At 37.2% G+C, this 16,736-nt stretch overlaps 1 protein-coding gene across 5 annotated transcripts in view; it reads right to left on the reverse strand.

Annotated features, from left to right (window-relative positions):
• Positions 1-16,736, reverse strand: part of LOC150080903 (syntaxin-binding protein 5-like) — a 795,970-nt gene that overhangs the window by 573,252 nt on the left and 205,982 nt on the right. For all 5 annotated transcript variants that reach the window (XM_090381037.1, XM_090381035.1, XM_090381034.1 and 2 more), the window contains exon 7: positions 7,251-7,334. In XM_090381037.1, the coding sequence (XP_090237163.1) occupies positions 7,251-7,334 (84 nt within the window). The remainder of the gene's footprint in view (positions 1-7,250; positions 7,335-16,736) is intronic.

The raw sequence follows: 16,736 nt of genomic DNA on the forward strand, positions 1-16,736 counted from the left end.
GGGATACGCAATTGATGTTAAATTTGGCAAGGGGTACGTAGGTAGAAAAGGTTTAAGAACCATTGTGCTAGAGGAAATCCAAAAACTGATTTGGAATTAGCATCCAAAAATCTATCTAGTCCATATTTTGTTTTCCAAATGAAAAATATTTGCTGACCTCTCTTACATGCTTTTGTCTTCTTCAGTGGTTCCCATGCATTAAGCATTTTCTTCTGATATGACTAGCTGTATTTCTGGAAGTTGTTTACCTTTTAGTGCCTGTCCTCCAAAAATCCAAAATATGTCCCTTTCAGTGAATTTCAATACATGGGAGTAGTAAGAAGTCAGATGGAGATAAATCAGGAGAGTTAGGATACATTCCATCTGAAGGATCCATTTTTATATCAGAAATTGCCTTAATGATGGAACACACATTCTGGACTGGCAATACCCTTAAAATTTTGATTTGCTTACTTACCCTCGTTTTTTGTTCTGGTCTTGGAGAACGCACTGCATTCCACAGTTGGCACTGCCTTTTTTTGTCTCAAGATCAATCCAAATATCCATGTTCCATTCCCTGTGATGTCATTAACCAGCAAGTTTGGTTCTACTTGAATTTTGTCCAAATGATTGATGCAACCCTGTTCTCACCTAAGTCTCTGATTAAGAGCAATGTTCCCTCTAAGTTTCACAGTCACTTCTGCTCTGTTCTGAAAGGGGGGGGGGAATCACCATAATAGTCTCTGTGATAGCAGTGGCATATCCAGGTGTCATCGTAAAGGGGTCATGCTGGCCAGGTCCAGGTATCATTGCAAGAGGGGAGCATGACGAACCAGGCTTTTCAGTTTTTTTAGAACGCATCCTGTGTTCTTTTTCTTTAATTTAAAATTTTTGGTTAAGGAGGGCATATTCCCCCTCTGCCCACCCCTGAATATGCCCCTGCAGTCATATTCAGACTTTCCAGTACATTAGCTATTCTAAATGCCCCAACATTTTATCTAGCTGTTTTCAGCTAATAACAACTGCTACTTCACATATCAGGTTACTCACTTTCAAGCAGTATTGTATTACATTTGTTGTTATTAGTATAATAAAGTTTCTCATATTTTCATGCCTCTTCCATGGAAAAGTTTTGAAATTATTGGTCAAGTTTTTTGGCGCCAACTTCACACTAACCTTCATAAATTCAAGAACATTCTCTTTATCCATCTCCAATTGTTCCGAAATCATTCTGATAGTTACCCTTTAATCAGAATGAACAAGCTTACACTCGTTTCCAACATTTTCACCAGTTTACACTGTCACTGGAAAACCAGATAAAATATATATCTTGGTATTTTCTCATCCTTCAGAAAATAATTTCTGTAATTTGAGAACTTATCTCTTTAACACTGCAGATACCCCATATGTTTCTTGTAACAACTCGCTTTTGGTGGAAGTTTCTCAGTTTAACTAGAAATTTCAGCTTCACATGCTGTTTCAAGTTTTTCAGACTGTTTCTGAAGCAAAAATCATTTAACTTAATACCATGAGATGCACAATCAATGTAAAATTATGGTTGCTGCAACAACAACATGTGAAGAAACAACATGACATGCAGAGGTGGTTTTGTTACAGGTTGTGACATCAGTGCTTTACAGTTGCCTAGTGCTTTCGTACACTGATTTTTGTCAACTGGGAGGGCTTGCCACAAGAAAAGATGCCCTTTATAATATTCACGTGTCTGCATTTTTACATGATAAAAGAGAACAAAAAACTTGCCAATGTGATAGAGGATTGTTTCGGACTCATTACTTTTCACCCAATATAATAGTTTTTTTTTTTTTTTTTTTTTTTGCTTTATAAGATGAACAAGTCAATATTTAGCAATTTTAAAACTGGAAGTCAATATCATTTTCCCCAAAATATAAACTCATACATGATTATTCAAGTTGCTTTACTGTTACTAATATTGTATAGGAAAACCTTGTTACATACATTGAACAGAATGATATGTATTTAAGTCAAGTTCATAAAAATAAAATAGAGAGTTGAAACCAACAATTTTATAAATAAGTAGTTAAATTTGTAGCTGCCAACGGATGGAAGAAATCAACTAAAAAAATGTAATAAATCAGGCTATCTGACTTAAATAATATTCATTAATAATAGTCAATAATATAATAATTGAAGGAGATGGTTTATGCATGGGCACCACACACACACATCATTTCTACTACCAGGATAGCATGAATGCATCATTTAATTATAGTCATACTACCAGGGTAGTAGAAATGATGCATGTGCAGCATCCATATATAAACTATATCCTTCATATTCTTAGCATTTAGCAAAGAATATTTTTAGAATATAATAATTAATTAATATTCAAGATTATATCACAACTTTGGCCAGAGATTGAGTGAGGATCACGTAGAATGACAATTCATAGAGGAATGTCTGAGATATTTCAATAAGTTCACATAACAAGTGTAATCAAACAGCCCAAGGACTGATTCGATGTCTAGAAACTCATTTAGACATCGAATAGACAAATCACTACTTTATCTGCAGTCAGTCGAAATCAGTACACAGTGAATAAAAAGTGTTTTATATGTTTTTGTCACATTTTAAAACAATGATTTTACTGATTGACGAATTAGAAAAATTAAGGAAAACTGCAAAAGAAACACACATAGTATTAAAAACACCTTTCAGAGAAGATACTATTTACCATGTGAAGACTATTCAGGTGGTTTGCAAAAGAGGGCTGCTTATCCATTGAAGATAATCCTCACTCTGGCTATCCTTCAAGTACATGAACCAAAATTCAACTGCTTGTCTTTGTGATCTGACCAAAAGTGATAAACATTTAACTATCTGGAAATCTGCTAGTGAAACTTGTATTTATGATGTGTCAATCAATTTTGACATGTCATAAATCTAGGAAAATGTGACATTTTTCTGCCCCACATCCTCACTGATCTCGTCCCTACTGAAGCAACAAAAGATGTAAGCAAACATCAATCCTATTCACCAAGGTGGCGCTGAAAACAGTAAACTACAGACCTTCCAGTTTTGACTTCTGTGCAAGGAGGATTAATGAGTCCTTAGTAAAGGCACCAATATAAGCTCATCTGGAGAAGAATGGGATTATAAGCAAATCACAGCATGGATTTGTAAAGGGCACATCACGTCTTGCTAATCAAATTAACTACTGTGAGTTTGTCAGTAAAGAACGGAACAGAAGGAATAACTTAGCAATAGCAGAGGCATACGATGCAAGAAAGCAAGCTTATGCAAATCGGCAAAAAAAAAAAAAAGGGCAGCTCCCATTTCACCCCTCCATTCATTCCAAATGCCTGTCCAGCTCAGCCTTAAATTTATTTAGGCTATTAGCTTCCACAACAAAAGTTGGAAGCCTGTTCCACCACTCAACTACCCGCTGGCTAAAGGCAATTTCCACACATCTATTCTACAACTATCTTTCCTCAATTTGAAACTGTGGCCCCTTAGGTTCTTAGTCTGAGCAAGAGGAAGAATCCCATCAGCATTCAGCTTGCTCAACCCATTCAAGGCCTTATACACCTCAATCAGATCACCTCGCAGGTGCCTACTTTTCGGGCACTGCAATTGGCAGAACTTAAGCCTTTCTTGGTAAGAGCACCCCTTTGTTCCCCTCACCAATATCATGTTTCCCTTCTTTGTACTTGTTCTAGCAACTCCACATCCCTCCTAAAATAAGGCTCCAGACCTCATTTTAGGAAGGATGTGGAGTTGCTAGAACAAGTACAAAGAACATTTGTACTTTGTACAAATGTTCTTTGTACTTAGAACACTTGTTACTAGAACAAGTACAACCCATTCAAGGCCTTATACACCTCAATCAGATCACCTCGCAGGTGCCTACTCTCCAGGCACTGCAATTGGCAGAACTTAAGCCTTTCTTGGTAAGAGCACCCCTTTGTTCCCCTCACCAATATCTTGTTTCCCTTCTTTGTACTTGTTCTAGCAACTCCACATCCTTCCTACAATGAGGCTCCAGACCTGTACACAGTACACTAGGTGCAGCTTGCCCATTGCCTTGTATAATGGGATAATAACCTCCCTGTCCCTGCTAGCAAAATTTCTATACATCATCAACAAGACTCCATGACCTTGGCAGCCTGTCTGTACTGCTCAGCGAACTTCATATTTGACTGCACAATTACCCTCAGGTCTTTTTCATTTTCCACTTCCCTGAGTGTAGTACAACAGAGTTGGTACATTTCTCTTCGGTTATCGCTACCCATATGCAGTACTTTGCATTTGTCAATGTTAAACTTCAGTTGCCACTTCTCAGCACATTTTCCCAACTTATCTAGATCTAATTGGAGTAGCATAGTGTCTTTACTGTCGTTAACAACCCTGCCAACCTTTGTATCAGCTACAAACTTGAACATTAAACCCGATATACCTTCATCAATATCACTGATAAATATACAAAACAACAATGGGGCCCAACACCGAACCCTGGGTAACTCCACTAACAAAGTGGAGTTCCCCAGGGTTCGGTGTCCACGAAGAACAGTGTCCATTGATTACCACTCTCTGTCATCTCCCACTCAACCATTCCTTTATCCACTGTAGCAACTTACCCTTAATGTCATACCTCTCCAATTTTTACAGCAAGTCTTCCATGTGCAACAGTATCAAAAGCTTTCCTGAAATCCAAGTATATGATATCAAAATTATTTTTGGCATTCAGTTCCTTTGTGACCACATCATAGTATCCAATCAAATTGGTCAGACAAGACTTCACTTTAACAAACCCATGCTGTGTCTTAACTATTACTGCAGTCTTGTCTAGATGATCCTGCAATGCTTCGTTAATCAGTGATTCCATTATTTTCCCTGGAACACAAGTTAAACTAACAGGTCTGTAGTTACTTGTGTCACCTTTTTGAGGCCCCCCTTGTGAATTGGTGATACATTTGCACACCTCCAGTCTATGGGGACCTCCTGAGTCCAAGGAAGCTCTCATAATTATGGCTAAGAGTTTGCTTACTTCCTTTGCTGCCTCCTTTATTATAATAAGATAGATCCCGTCTACCCCTTCCTTATGTTTAACTTCAACAATTTCTCCACCACTTTGCTCTCAGTTATTACAAAATCACTTGGCTCCCTGTTAGCATATGATAAACTTCTAGCACTCCCCTCATTGAATGACTGCTCATGTGTGAATGTAGATGCAAAATACTCATTTAGTTTATCAGCTACCCATCTATGTTAAGTGTTCCAATCTGATTCATTCCTTTCCTTCTAGAGTTTACATAAGTAAAGAATTCTTTGCTGGTTTTTCTTTGCATCCTTTGCCAAAGATTTCTCATAATCTGTCTTCGCCCACCTAACCTCCTTTGTGACTTGATTATAGACTAGTTTATATCTGCCATAAGCTTCTATGTCACCTGATACTTTATATGCATCCCATACATTCTTCTTCTCTGCCACGAGACTCAATAATTCATCTGACATCCTTTTAGGCCTAAACCTTGAGCAGTATTTCTTAGTTTGAATGAAAAGTGTAGTAGTCTCCACAATTAAGTCCCCGAAGGCTTCCCATTTATAATTCAACATTGGTAATATGATCAGTTGATCCCACTGTACAGAATTTAAAAACTGCCTGAGACCACTGTAGTTTCTTTACGAAAGCAAAAGCCTTTCCCTTTAGCCTTGATGGTAGTTACATCTTTTTCCCACATCAGTACATTGTAATCACAGTCACCCAGTGGTTCCTTTACCTGCAGATTCTTAATGCATGAATAATCACTGCTGATAATCAGATCAATAGTATTACTCCCTCTGGTTGCCTCTTAAACATGTTGCTGTAGAAAGCAGTGATCCAATAACTTTAACCGTAAAGCTGGTCGGTCAGAGGAACTGTTGCATTTAGATAGTTGTAAGTTGTGCAAATTTTTCTTTATGTGAATCTCCAGCATTTACACTGCCTTCTGGTTTCACCTCCTCCCACTTCACTTAATCCCTACTTAACCTCTATTGGAGGGAGGGAACAATAGGCATACAAATGTGAAGCACTGGATTAGAGGCTCCTCTAACAACATGATGTCAGTATGAAATTAAAGAGACCTGTAGTACTGGGTTCCATATATGAGAAAGAAAGAAAGAAATTCAGTGTGACCGAAAGAACAGTAACTGGGTTTAATATACTAACAAGTAATTAACAGGAACTTTCGAGATTTAATTATCTCTTCGTCAGCTGTGTGAATATATACATAAATATAAAATATGAAACGTTACAAATGGAATGGCAAAGTGTGGCCACATTGAGTAAAAAGAGAGAGCATGCATGAGGATAAGCACATGCTGGCTGCGTACATGGGCTGATTGCCAGCATTTGTCATACTGTAACACTATAGACTCCATGACTGGGTGTAGCCACACGCCTCTATTGCGGTTAAAAATGCTACGACAACCAGATATGTGTAGTGACTCAGGCCACAGTCGTTGATAGTAGTGGCGGGGTTGGGCCACTCGATTAGCTGACTCTGCACATTTTGCAGTTGCAGAGCATTATTGGCCGATGCAACACGACCACAATCAATCAAGGAGTCTGTAGTGTTACAGCATGACAAATGCTGGCAATCAGCCCATTTATGCAGCCAGACATCCACAACAATCACATAGTCCTACACGGTGATGCTTTAGCATTCGCGCATCCTTGTGCACTCTCTCTCTCTTTTTACTCAACATGATCACCTCTGCCATTCCATTTGTAATGTTTCATATTTTATATTTATGTATGTATTCACGCAGCTGACAAAGAGATACTTAAATCTCGAAAGCACCCATCAATTACTTGTTAGTATATTAAACCCAGTTACTGTTCTTCCGGTCATGATGAATTTCTTTCTCATGATGTCAGTAGTTTTAAGAGTGTTGCAATAGTCCGCTGGTCTCAAAGGCTGCTATGATGCTCCCATTTTAGTGGCCTCATTGCCAGAGCAACCATGCCATGACAGCATGAAATCACTGAAAAGAAAATATCACATTTAAAGATGTGATTAAAGCTAATTCTGAAGTACCTTAGGGTCTTCTTTTACACATTCATTTTCTTTTACATATCTATGATGAAATCCCACTACTAGAAACCCAATTCATAGTTTAGTATGACATTCATACTGCATTCCAAATGGGGAGGGGGAAAATATATATCCTTAATTTAAAAAATACCGCTACATAAGAGAAATAGCAAAATTCTTATTAAAATATTTATGTTAAAGTTTCATACTCACGTCTACGCACTGAAACCTTGTTTCTGCAGATTTGTTCCTTAAGTCCCACATTACCACTGCTCCAGTTTCAAATCCAATAAGAAGCTAAAACAAAAAAAGAGAGTATAGTCTACTAATCCTTGTAATACAAATTTCCTATTGCTGGAACAGATGGTAATTAGAAATTTCCATCTCTATTCAAATGACAAATTATAATTACATGCCAAAAAGTAAACTGGATAAATAAATAAAACCTGTAAAATTGTTAATACATTTATATGTGGGACTATCAAAAAGTTGTGAGATTGTTTCAATAACATACAAATTGAATTAGTTACATGCTCTTGGAATATGCTCTCTACAAAGTAGTGTCCTTATAACTAACATTACTCTAGTGATGCTGCCTGGCAGTCTTCTTCTGGAATGGCTTTCAGTATTCTAAATGATTTCAATAATGTCCTCCCTGTTATCAAATCTTTTTTTTAAAGTCAAGCTTTCAGTATAGGAAAAAGGAAGCAATCATAATGGGGCCAAAATGGGAGAGCAGAAAGTATGGTATAAATATTCAAACACAGATGTGCCAGTATAGAGATATGCACTATCATGATGAAAGATGTTTTTGTTTTGTTTGTTTTTATTTGGAGCATTAGCAACTAAGGCCATATTGCTCCGGGGATATGCGGTGGTCATTCCCTGACCTTTCCGCATCCTCCGTATTTGGTGGCTCACGGGCTCGAACCCCGGTCTAATCAAGAAGCATGTGCTACACACTGCTGCTCTGCCCACCTGGCTACGGAGGCACCCCATAATGAAAGAATCAAGTGCCATCTTTAAAGTATGAAAATCATCAGAATGTTGCATGGCTTAATACATCATTAGCAAGTTCTTTCAGCAATATTTTATCCTATTCCTTTCTGAAGTAGTTTTACCAAGTTTAACAAAAACTGAAACATATGAATGCTCTTCAGATTCTGCCATTTCAAATTGTGGTACAAAGTTTATGCAAGCCCTATACTAATACATATAACAGACAACCCAATGTAAATGGCACAATGGACTGCATGTAAAGTTAACCATATATTACAACGTTACCACCTCACCTGTAGCTCACGGCCCTTCAGTGCTTGAATAAATAGATCAGTTTCGGCATTTTTTGATAGACCCTTGTACATACCACAGCAACTTGAACAAATAACTTAATGAACTTTCTATATTTTCAATGAAGTTTGGCAAATAATTTAGAGTTTTTAATTGTTATTTTATAAACGCCCGTTGAAATCAGTTCAGTTTTACAGATGCAATATTTGGTAATGAACTGCATTATAATTCTACAATAATATCATTTAACATGTGAGCCCTGCGAGAATCAGTGTTACAAGTCAAATTTAACACTTCAAAATACTCTTTGAAGTATTTCATCTTTTTTTAGTACTGCAGAAAAATCAAGAAATATGATAAAATCTCTTAGTAACTAACACTGTTATAGTAAAAGTTCAATTTCATAAAAGATTACTAAAATTAAAACCATTAATAATTAAAAAGCTTTAATAAAGAATACAATTTGAGAGATAAGAAAAAAGTAGTGGAATAATTATATTTTATAGTATGACCTTTTCCCTATTTCCTATTAGAATTCGAAGGTTTAGCGTCAAACAACGTTAACTACAAAATCATTTTGTAGTAAACGCTTTTGTAATTAACCAAGAAAAAGTAATTTGACATTTTCTTTGTTTACCGGAAATGTGTTTATAGCCCTAGCTAACTTGTAAAGCACTAGAGAGATACAGTTCTACGACATGATATGCATTGTTATCTCAAAACAAATATGCAATTTTTGTAGTTAATGTTGTTTGACACTAACCCTCAAATTCATACCAAACTTTGTGAAAATCTTTGCAGTAGGCTGTGTGGTTATGATGACAGTTTGACATTTACAATTTTTGCAATCTACAGACCTAATTTGTCAACTATTGGCTTCTTTGCATGAACTTGAGAATAAAATTCTTATTCACAATGAAATTCAGAACACTAACACATTGCTAGATTTTAATTTGAATTTGTTCAATTTCTCAACTGACAACTCAATTCAAAATTAGTGTTTTATATTAGCATTAGTAGAAGCATATGATGAAAAAAAACCAAGCTTATATAGCGTCAGCCAAAAATAAATAAATAAAAAACCTTCTCATTTCACCCATCCATTTGCTCCAAATGTTTGTCTAGTTTTGCCTTGAATTTATTTAAGCTGTCAACTTCTAGGACAGATGGAAGTTTGTTCTAGCAATCAACCACCTGCTGGCTAAAGGCAAATTTCCACACATCTATTCTACAACTGTCTTTCCTCAATTTGAATATATGTCCCCTCAGGCAATTAATCTGGGGAAGAGATCCCATCAGCATTGAGCATGCTCAAACCATTCAAGGCCTTATACAGCCCAACCAGACCACCTTGCAGGTGCGAAATCTGCAGACACTGCAATTCTCTAAACCTAAGCCTCGCTCCACAAGAGCAACCCCCTACTCCACTCACCAATCCCGTACCCCCCTGCATTTGTTCCAGCAGCTCCCCCCCCCAAAGTGCAGCCTCCAGACCTGCATACAGTACTCAAAGTATGGCCCAACCACTGCCCTACACAAGGGGACAACCACATTCTCTCCCTCCACACCAGAAAAATTCCTGCATACCACTGACCTACCCATAGGGGATTCTTCCTTTTGCTCTGACTACACAAAGAGGGGCAGAGAAGTTTTTCTTTAGCCAGTGGATGGTTCATTGTTGGAACAAACCTCCATCCGTCATTGCGGAAGTTGACAGCTCAAACAAATGCAAGGAAAATATAGAAAAACTATTGGAGGGAAAGGACAACTGAAATATATATATATATATATACAGTCAGTCCTTGTATAGCACGATAGTTGCGTTCCTAGAAACCCTCGTGCAATGCAAAATCGTGCAATATAAACAACAGGCCCTATGGGGAAAATAGGGTTAGGTGCCGACCACCCAAGATTGAACACACATTTGTAACCAAAACATTACCAAACACAATAAATAATCGTAATAAAATACGTAAGTATTTTATTACGACTATTACGTAATAAAATATTGCTAATGCTTTTGCTTCTATCGTAAGCAAACTTGTTTTTGTTTGATTTTCTATCCAAACAGATGACAGCTGTTCCATCTCTTCCAATTCTTTGTCTCTTAATCTAATGGATTTTAATTACACTTTGAGTTGTTCCTGCTATGAAAGTTGTTTTTATTTTCTCTGCATTCTTTGTAATTCTCGGCGTTGCCTCATTTAGGTCTGTAGCACGTGCAATATCACATGGTCTTTCATTTCGCTCAAAGCGTTTCACAATTTCATATTTTTTCTCTATCGACAGAGGCGGACTGGCCATAAGCCTTCCAGGGGGAAACCCCGGTGGGCTGGAGGCCGGTGTGATTTTGGCCATAAACGCTAGTATGAGGCCACTACAAATTTCCCCAGGGAAGAATTTTTCACCCAGTCTACCTCTGTTTATCGATATTGCTTTTCTTTTTCTCTCTGAATCTGCAGTGTCTTCACCAGAACGCTTCCTTTTCATGAACCTTTTAAGTATTTTACTCATTTTTAGGGAATAAAGCACAATTACACAATGAGGAGGCACGCTTGATACACATAAACAAAGCTGCGCGCGTGTAGCAACTGAATAAACAACACCGTAAGGGCAGAGATACACTATTAACACCTCACATTTTACTAAAGCACATTTCTAGGGATTACTACCATAAAACAAAAACAATTTCCAGTTGCGTTCCTGCTAGTGGAATCTGTTATAAACTGGTATTAAACTCGATCTAATTGCATTTGCGATTATACCGATAGCTGGAATTGTGTTGGTTTTTACGTTATTATGGTGAAATGTGTTTCCCCTTCACTGATATAAAAAACAAATACATTTTCAGAATCTCCTCTTCATTCCTATCATGTTGCGTTCAGCTGGGGTGATTTCGCATTTGACTGCCATTTCTGGTAAACACAAAGGCGAATCGTGCATAAGTGAATTCGGTTCGTGTTATACAAGATATCGTTGCCCTATTTATAAATCGTGTATGATCGAATTCGTGTAGTGTAAACACTTGTTATACGAGGACTGACTGTATATATATATATATATATATATATATTTTTTTTTTTTTTTCTCCCCGGTAGATGCTGCATATGCCTGCTTTCCTGCATCACCTGCCACTACTAATGGTAATGCTAATCTTCCCTACAACTCAACTGATGCAGAAATCATACATTTGCAGTTACCGAATTAAATGTGCCTCCAAAGCCAGGTGGGCAAAAGTAGCACTGCGTAGCACACGCTTCTTGATTAGACCGGGGTTCGAGCCCATGACTACCAAATACAGAGAATGCGGAAAGGTCAGGGAATGACCACCGCATATCCCTGGAGCAATATGGCCTTAGTTGCTAATCTCCTAAAAACCAAATAACAAACAAACAAACAAACAACCGAATTAACACTCTCTAAGCCAACATATGGGTTTTTGATAGACTACTCTTCCAATGCAAGGGGTATCATCAATGAGTCTAATGAAATACTTTAATGAGTTCCCTCACTACTTCCTTTAAAATAACTGGGGATACACCAGATACCATACTTCTCTTCAGACTCAAGTTTCTGTGGTAAAAAATCATCTGCAATTTCCACTTTGCTGATTTTAGTGTTCTGGTTCACCAGAATAGTTTCCCCTCCTCGTGAAGGAGGAGAAACATAGCATTAGCATTAGTTGAGGCATACGACACAAGAAAGCAAACCTATAGAGCATCAGCCAAAAAAAACCCTCCCATTTCACCCATCCGGTCATTTCAAATGTTTGTCCAGTTCAGCCTTAAACACATTCAAGCTATCAACCTCTACAACAACATACAGAAGTCCACTCCAGCAACCAAACCTCCGCTAAAGGCAAACTATTCTACAACTGCCTTTTCTCAATTTGAATCTGTGTCCCCTCGGGTTCTTAATCTGAGCAAGTCAAAGTATCCCATCGGCATTGAGACTGCTCAAACCATTCAAAGGCTTTGTACACCTCAATCAGATTATTGCACAGGTGCCTAGTCTCCAGATGCTGTAACTTGCAGAATTTAAGCCTCTCTTGGTAAGAGAACTGCTTTGTTCCTCTCACCAATCTTGTTGCCCTTCTCTGTACTCGTTCTAACAACTCTACATTCCTTCCTAAATTGAGGCCTCCAGACCTGTATGCAGTACTCAGGGTGTGGCCTGACCACTGCCCCAAACAAAGGCACAATCACCTTCCCATCCCGGCCAGCAAAATTCCTATATATAACCGACAAAACTCCATGACCGGCTCTGGCAGCCTGTCCACACTGCTCACAGAAATTCATATCCGACCACACAAACACCCCAGGTCCCTTTCATTCTTCACCCTCCTGAGTGCAGTACCACACAGTTGGCACACCTCTCTTGGGCCACCAGTACCCATATGCAGCACCCGGCATTTGTCAACACCAAACCCCAGCTGCCAACCCCTGCAACATCCGCAAACCTGGACATTAAGCCCAACATGCCCTCACTGATATCACCAATAAATACACAAAACAACAATGGGCCCAGCTGCACCAACATCACCAGTCCACGCAGAGCAGCATCCAACTATTACTACTCACTGCCTTCTTGCACCCAACCATCCCACATCCATTGCAGCAACCTCCCCTTAATGCCACACAGTTCCAATTTGCACAGCACCTCTCCTGCACCCTGCTCTCTGTTACCATAAAATCATTCAGCTCTCTGTCAGTCTAGTGAACCTCTGTCCTCCTCCTTCTTACAGAACTCCTCATGAGCGATGCAGATGCAAAACATTCATTCAGCCCATCAGCCATCCAAGCAGGACCATCAACAGTCAAATCACCAACATTAAGTGGACCAATCTGATTCATCCCCTCCCTTCAGAGCCCACATAAGTAAAGTCTCTACTGTTTCTCCCTGCATCCCCCTGCTAAGGACCTCCCGCAATCGGCCCTCGCTTGCCCAACCCCCTCCGTGATTTGACCACAAACCATCTTATTTCCGCCATAGGCCTCCATGGCACCTGACAACTCTCATGCATCCCAAGCATTCCTCCTCTCTTCCACGAGCCCCACTAGTTCATCTGACATCCATTCAAATCCAAACCCTGAACAGTATTTCTCAGTTGAAAAGTTTCTCTATGAAAAGTCTAGTAGCCTCCAAGATTAATTTCTTGAAAGCCCCCATTCAGAATTTGCTGTTTTTAACATCATCAGTTGATCCCACTGCACAGAACCTAAAAACTGTCTGAGACCCCTGTAGTTATCCTCACGAAAACAACCCCCCCACCCCTGATGGCAGCTACATCCCTAAGCAAATCCCGCATATTTTGAATAACAAAGGATTTAAACAAATTGCTTATGGCATAACAAGAAAACAGGAATCCATATTTAGGAGTACTGTGTTATGTTTAGATCATATTATCACTATTATTAAACTGAACCTTATTAACGCATATATATATATTAAACTCTCTTTTTCAGGTCACAATATCATAATAGCAACTCCAATAAGAAAATCACTCGAATCACCTTTAGATAACAAAAAAGTGCATCAGAAAAGAAGTGCTGGATTTTTTAACCCTATATTATTAACATCCTTGGTTGAAAATATTTTGCAAATTGATTCAGGTTATCTTTACTTAACATTACACAACTTTACGAATAGAATCTATCAGGCGATTACCACTTCTACAGCAATAAGGTCACAAGAGAAAAATACAAGGTCAGATCTCAATCGCTCGTTACTTCTATAAAGACAAACCATGGATAACTTTGAAAATAAAACAGTTATTGAATCAAAGAGAGATTTTTCAAGAAATTTATAAACTGTTCCTCTAACTTGACTCACTAATTATAAGATATTAAGAAACAGGATAAACTCATTAATTGTTAAATGGAAGAACTTATATTACATTAAACTATTTGGTAATAAATCAACATCTCAGAAACAGAAATACGATGAGACTAATAAAATAATTCACAAAAGAGACTTTTCTTGTTCTTCCTTTCACTTTCTAAAACTGTTTGCAGCAGAAAGCTATCCTTGCATTAGCAAATAAATTTGCTGTAACCTTCCATGATGTCTCACATTTAAATGAGAACTTTTGTAACAACTGATTTGCAATTTTAATAACTTTATTACTGTAAACTCCTGTTCTTTAATAGTCTCTGACTTTTGTTCATTTTATTGCCAAGGTGTTTTTAACTGGCTAGTATCCTACATCATTACTTATTTTTAAAATTATTCCTGTATATAAAAAAGGTCCCTATGTGGAGCTCATGAAGTATACAGACCCATCTCAATATATCTCAAATAAAATTATTGAAAATTTATAACCCTCACAATTATCTAATTATTTCAATAAATATAAGTTAATATACTCATATCAGAAGAAGTGGAGAGTACTCAAACTATGTTTGTTCAATTAATGCAGTGGTGGTGTCCAACCTTTTCCAGTACAAGGGCCATATTGAAAGTTAGATTTGTTTCATGGGTCGCACTGAGTGATTCGACAAAAATTAGCATGTTACATTTTCCATATCTTGTTACATGTAAAAGGAAAGTTTCTATTTTCGTGTTACCGTCTTCTTTTTTTCCAGGCTATATATAAAAAAATGCAAATTCCCAACACTTATGTGCAACAAATCTATGTCAGTGATTTATTTTTTAGATTTTATTATTAAAATTATAAAAATATGACTTACTTTTGTGTTTTAAAAATATACTTTACTTTTGTTTTTTTTTTTAAAAACTGCCTTACTTTTACTTTTAATGCAAACTTTAGAAAATTTACTGAAAAGGATCACAGCTTTTCAGTATTAAGGTGAATAAATAAATATAATGATATCCCTAAAATTGAAAATAGTAGAAAATTTTATTAAGTGCAATATACAATAACATTTACCGAACAAAATTTAACATTTAATAAGATGACTGAAGCTAAATATTTTTAGATAACTGTTCAAAATTTTGAAAATTTGTGATGCCAGTTCTCAATACGGAATGAAGATGCTCATCTGCTATTCTGTTTCTTTTTAAATATTTACAGTATTTGATTTCATGAGTGAAACAATTTGCTCGCAAACATACGTTGATCTGAACAAAATAGCCATTTTCGTGGCATTTTGTTTCATTAGTGGAAAATCTTCAGATGGCAGAGCCTTGTAGAATTCAAGTATGTAGTTTATTTTTGCAGTCCATATACTTATTTTTGAACTATGCTTTGGCTTGAAGATCAATAAGTTTAAGTTGCATGCTGGGATTGTAGTTTTCAGCCACTGAAGTAAATGGATTCTCAAACAAGCTTATGTCTTTTTCATGGGATCTTGTATCAGCAAATCGACTTTCGAACTCATCAAAAAAGTAATTGTAATAACGAGAGACGATTCTTGTGAAATATGTCTTTCTCTTTTAGCTCGATACAACCTTCGAAGTGAACTAAATTATCTCGCTCAATTTGGGATTTAAATAATAACAACTTATTCTGAAATGATTTGATTTCAACATACAAATCAGAGACCAATTTTCCTTTCCCTTGTAGTTTTAAATTAAGAGCATTTAAATGACTAGAAATGTCTGTAAGAATTGCAAGATCAAAGAGCCACTCCATATCTGATAGTCGTTTTATTGGTTTTCCTTTTTCTGTCATAAAAATATCAACTTCATGACTAAGTTTAAAGAAACGATATAACACTCTGCCACGACTAAGCCATCTTACTGCACACTGTAAAATTACATCTTCATATTCAGCTTCAATTTCCCTCAGGGATCTATTTTGAGTCCTACACTATTTTTAATAAGAATAAAAAATCTCATTCACAATATTCCAAGCACAGTAGAATTATATCATTATGCAGATGACCTCATGATCTCATGCCAAGGGAAAAATATGAATTCCATTGAGAGGCAGCTTCAGATCTCAACAAAATAGAGCTGTGGATGTCTTGCAATGGCTACCACTTATCAGCACAAAAATCCAACTGTATTCATTTCTGTAAAAAAAAAAACGTAAGATCCACCCTGAGCCTGAATTGCAACTTAAAAATTTAACCATACCTCTTTCCAGTAGTATCAGATTTCTTGGCCTAATCCTGGACAATAAATTAAATTTCATTCGACACATCACATATCTGAGAACTAGATGCTTGAAAAAATTAAATATTCTCAGAGTACTATCTTCATCAATGTGGGATGCTGACTGATACACTCTGCTTCAACTATATCAGGTATTAATCAGATCTCGCTTGGATTACGGATCACAAATCTATGATTCTGCTAGGAAAGGTACACTAATTCGGCTAGACACTATCCATCACAGTGCTCTAAGGATTGCCTCAGGGGCATTCAGGACATCCCTTGTACACAGTCTATATACAGAGGCACATGAACCTCCACTCCATCTTCGGAGCAAAGCATTGCTTCTCA

This window comes from Mastigoproctus giganteus, chromosome 9 (assembly GCF_048544385.1).
Source record: "Mastigoproctus giganteus isolate SK-2022 chromosome 9, ASM4854438v1, whole genome shotgun sequence".
NCBI lineage: Eukaryota > Metazoa > Arthropoda > Arachnida > Uropygi > Thelyphonidae > Mastigoproctus > Mastigoproctus giganteus.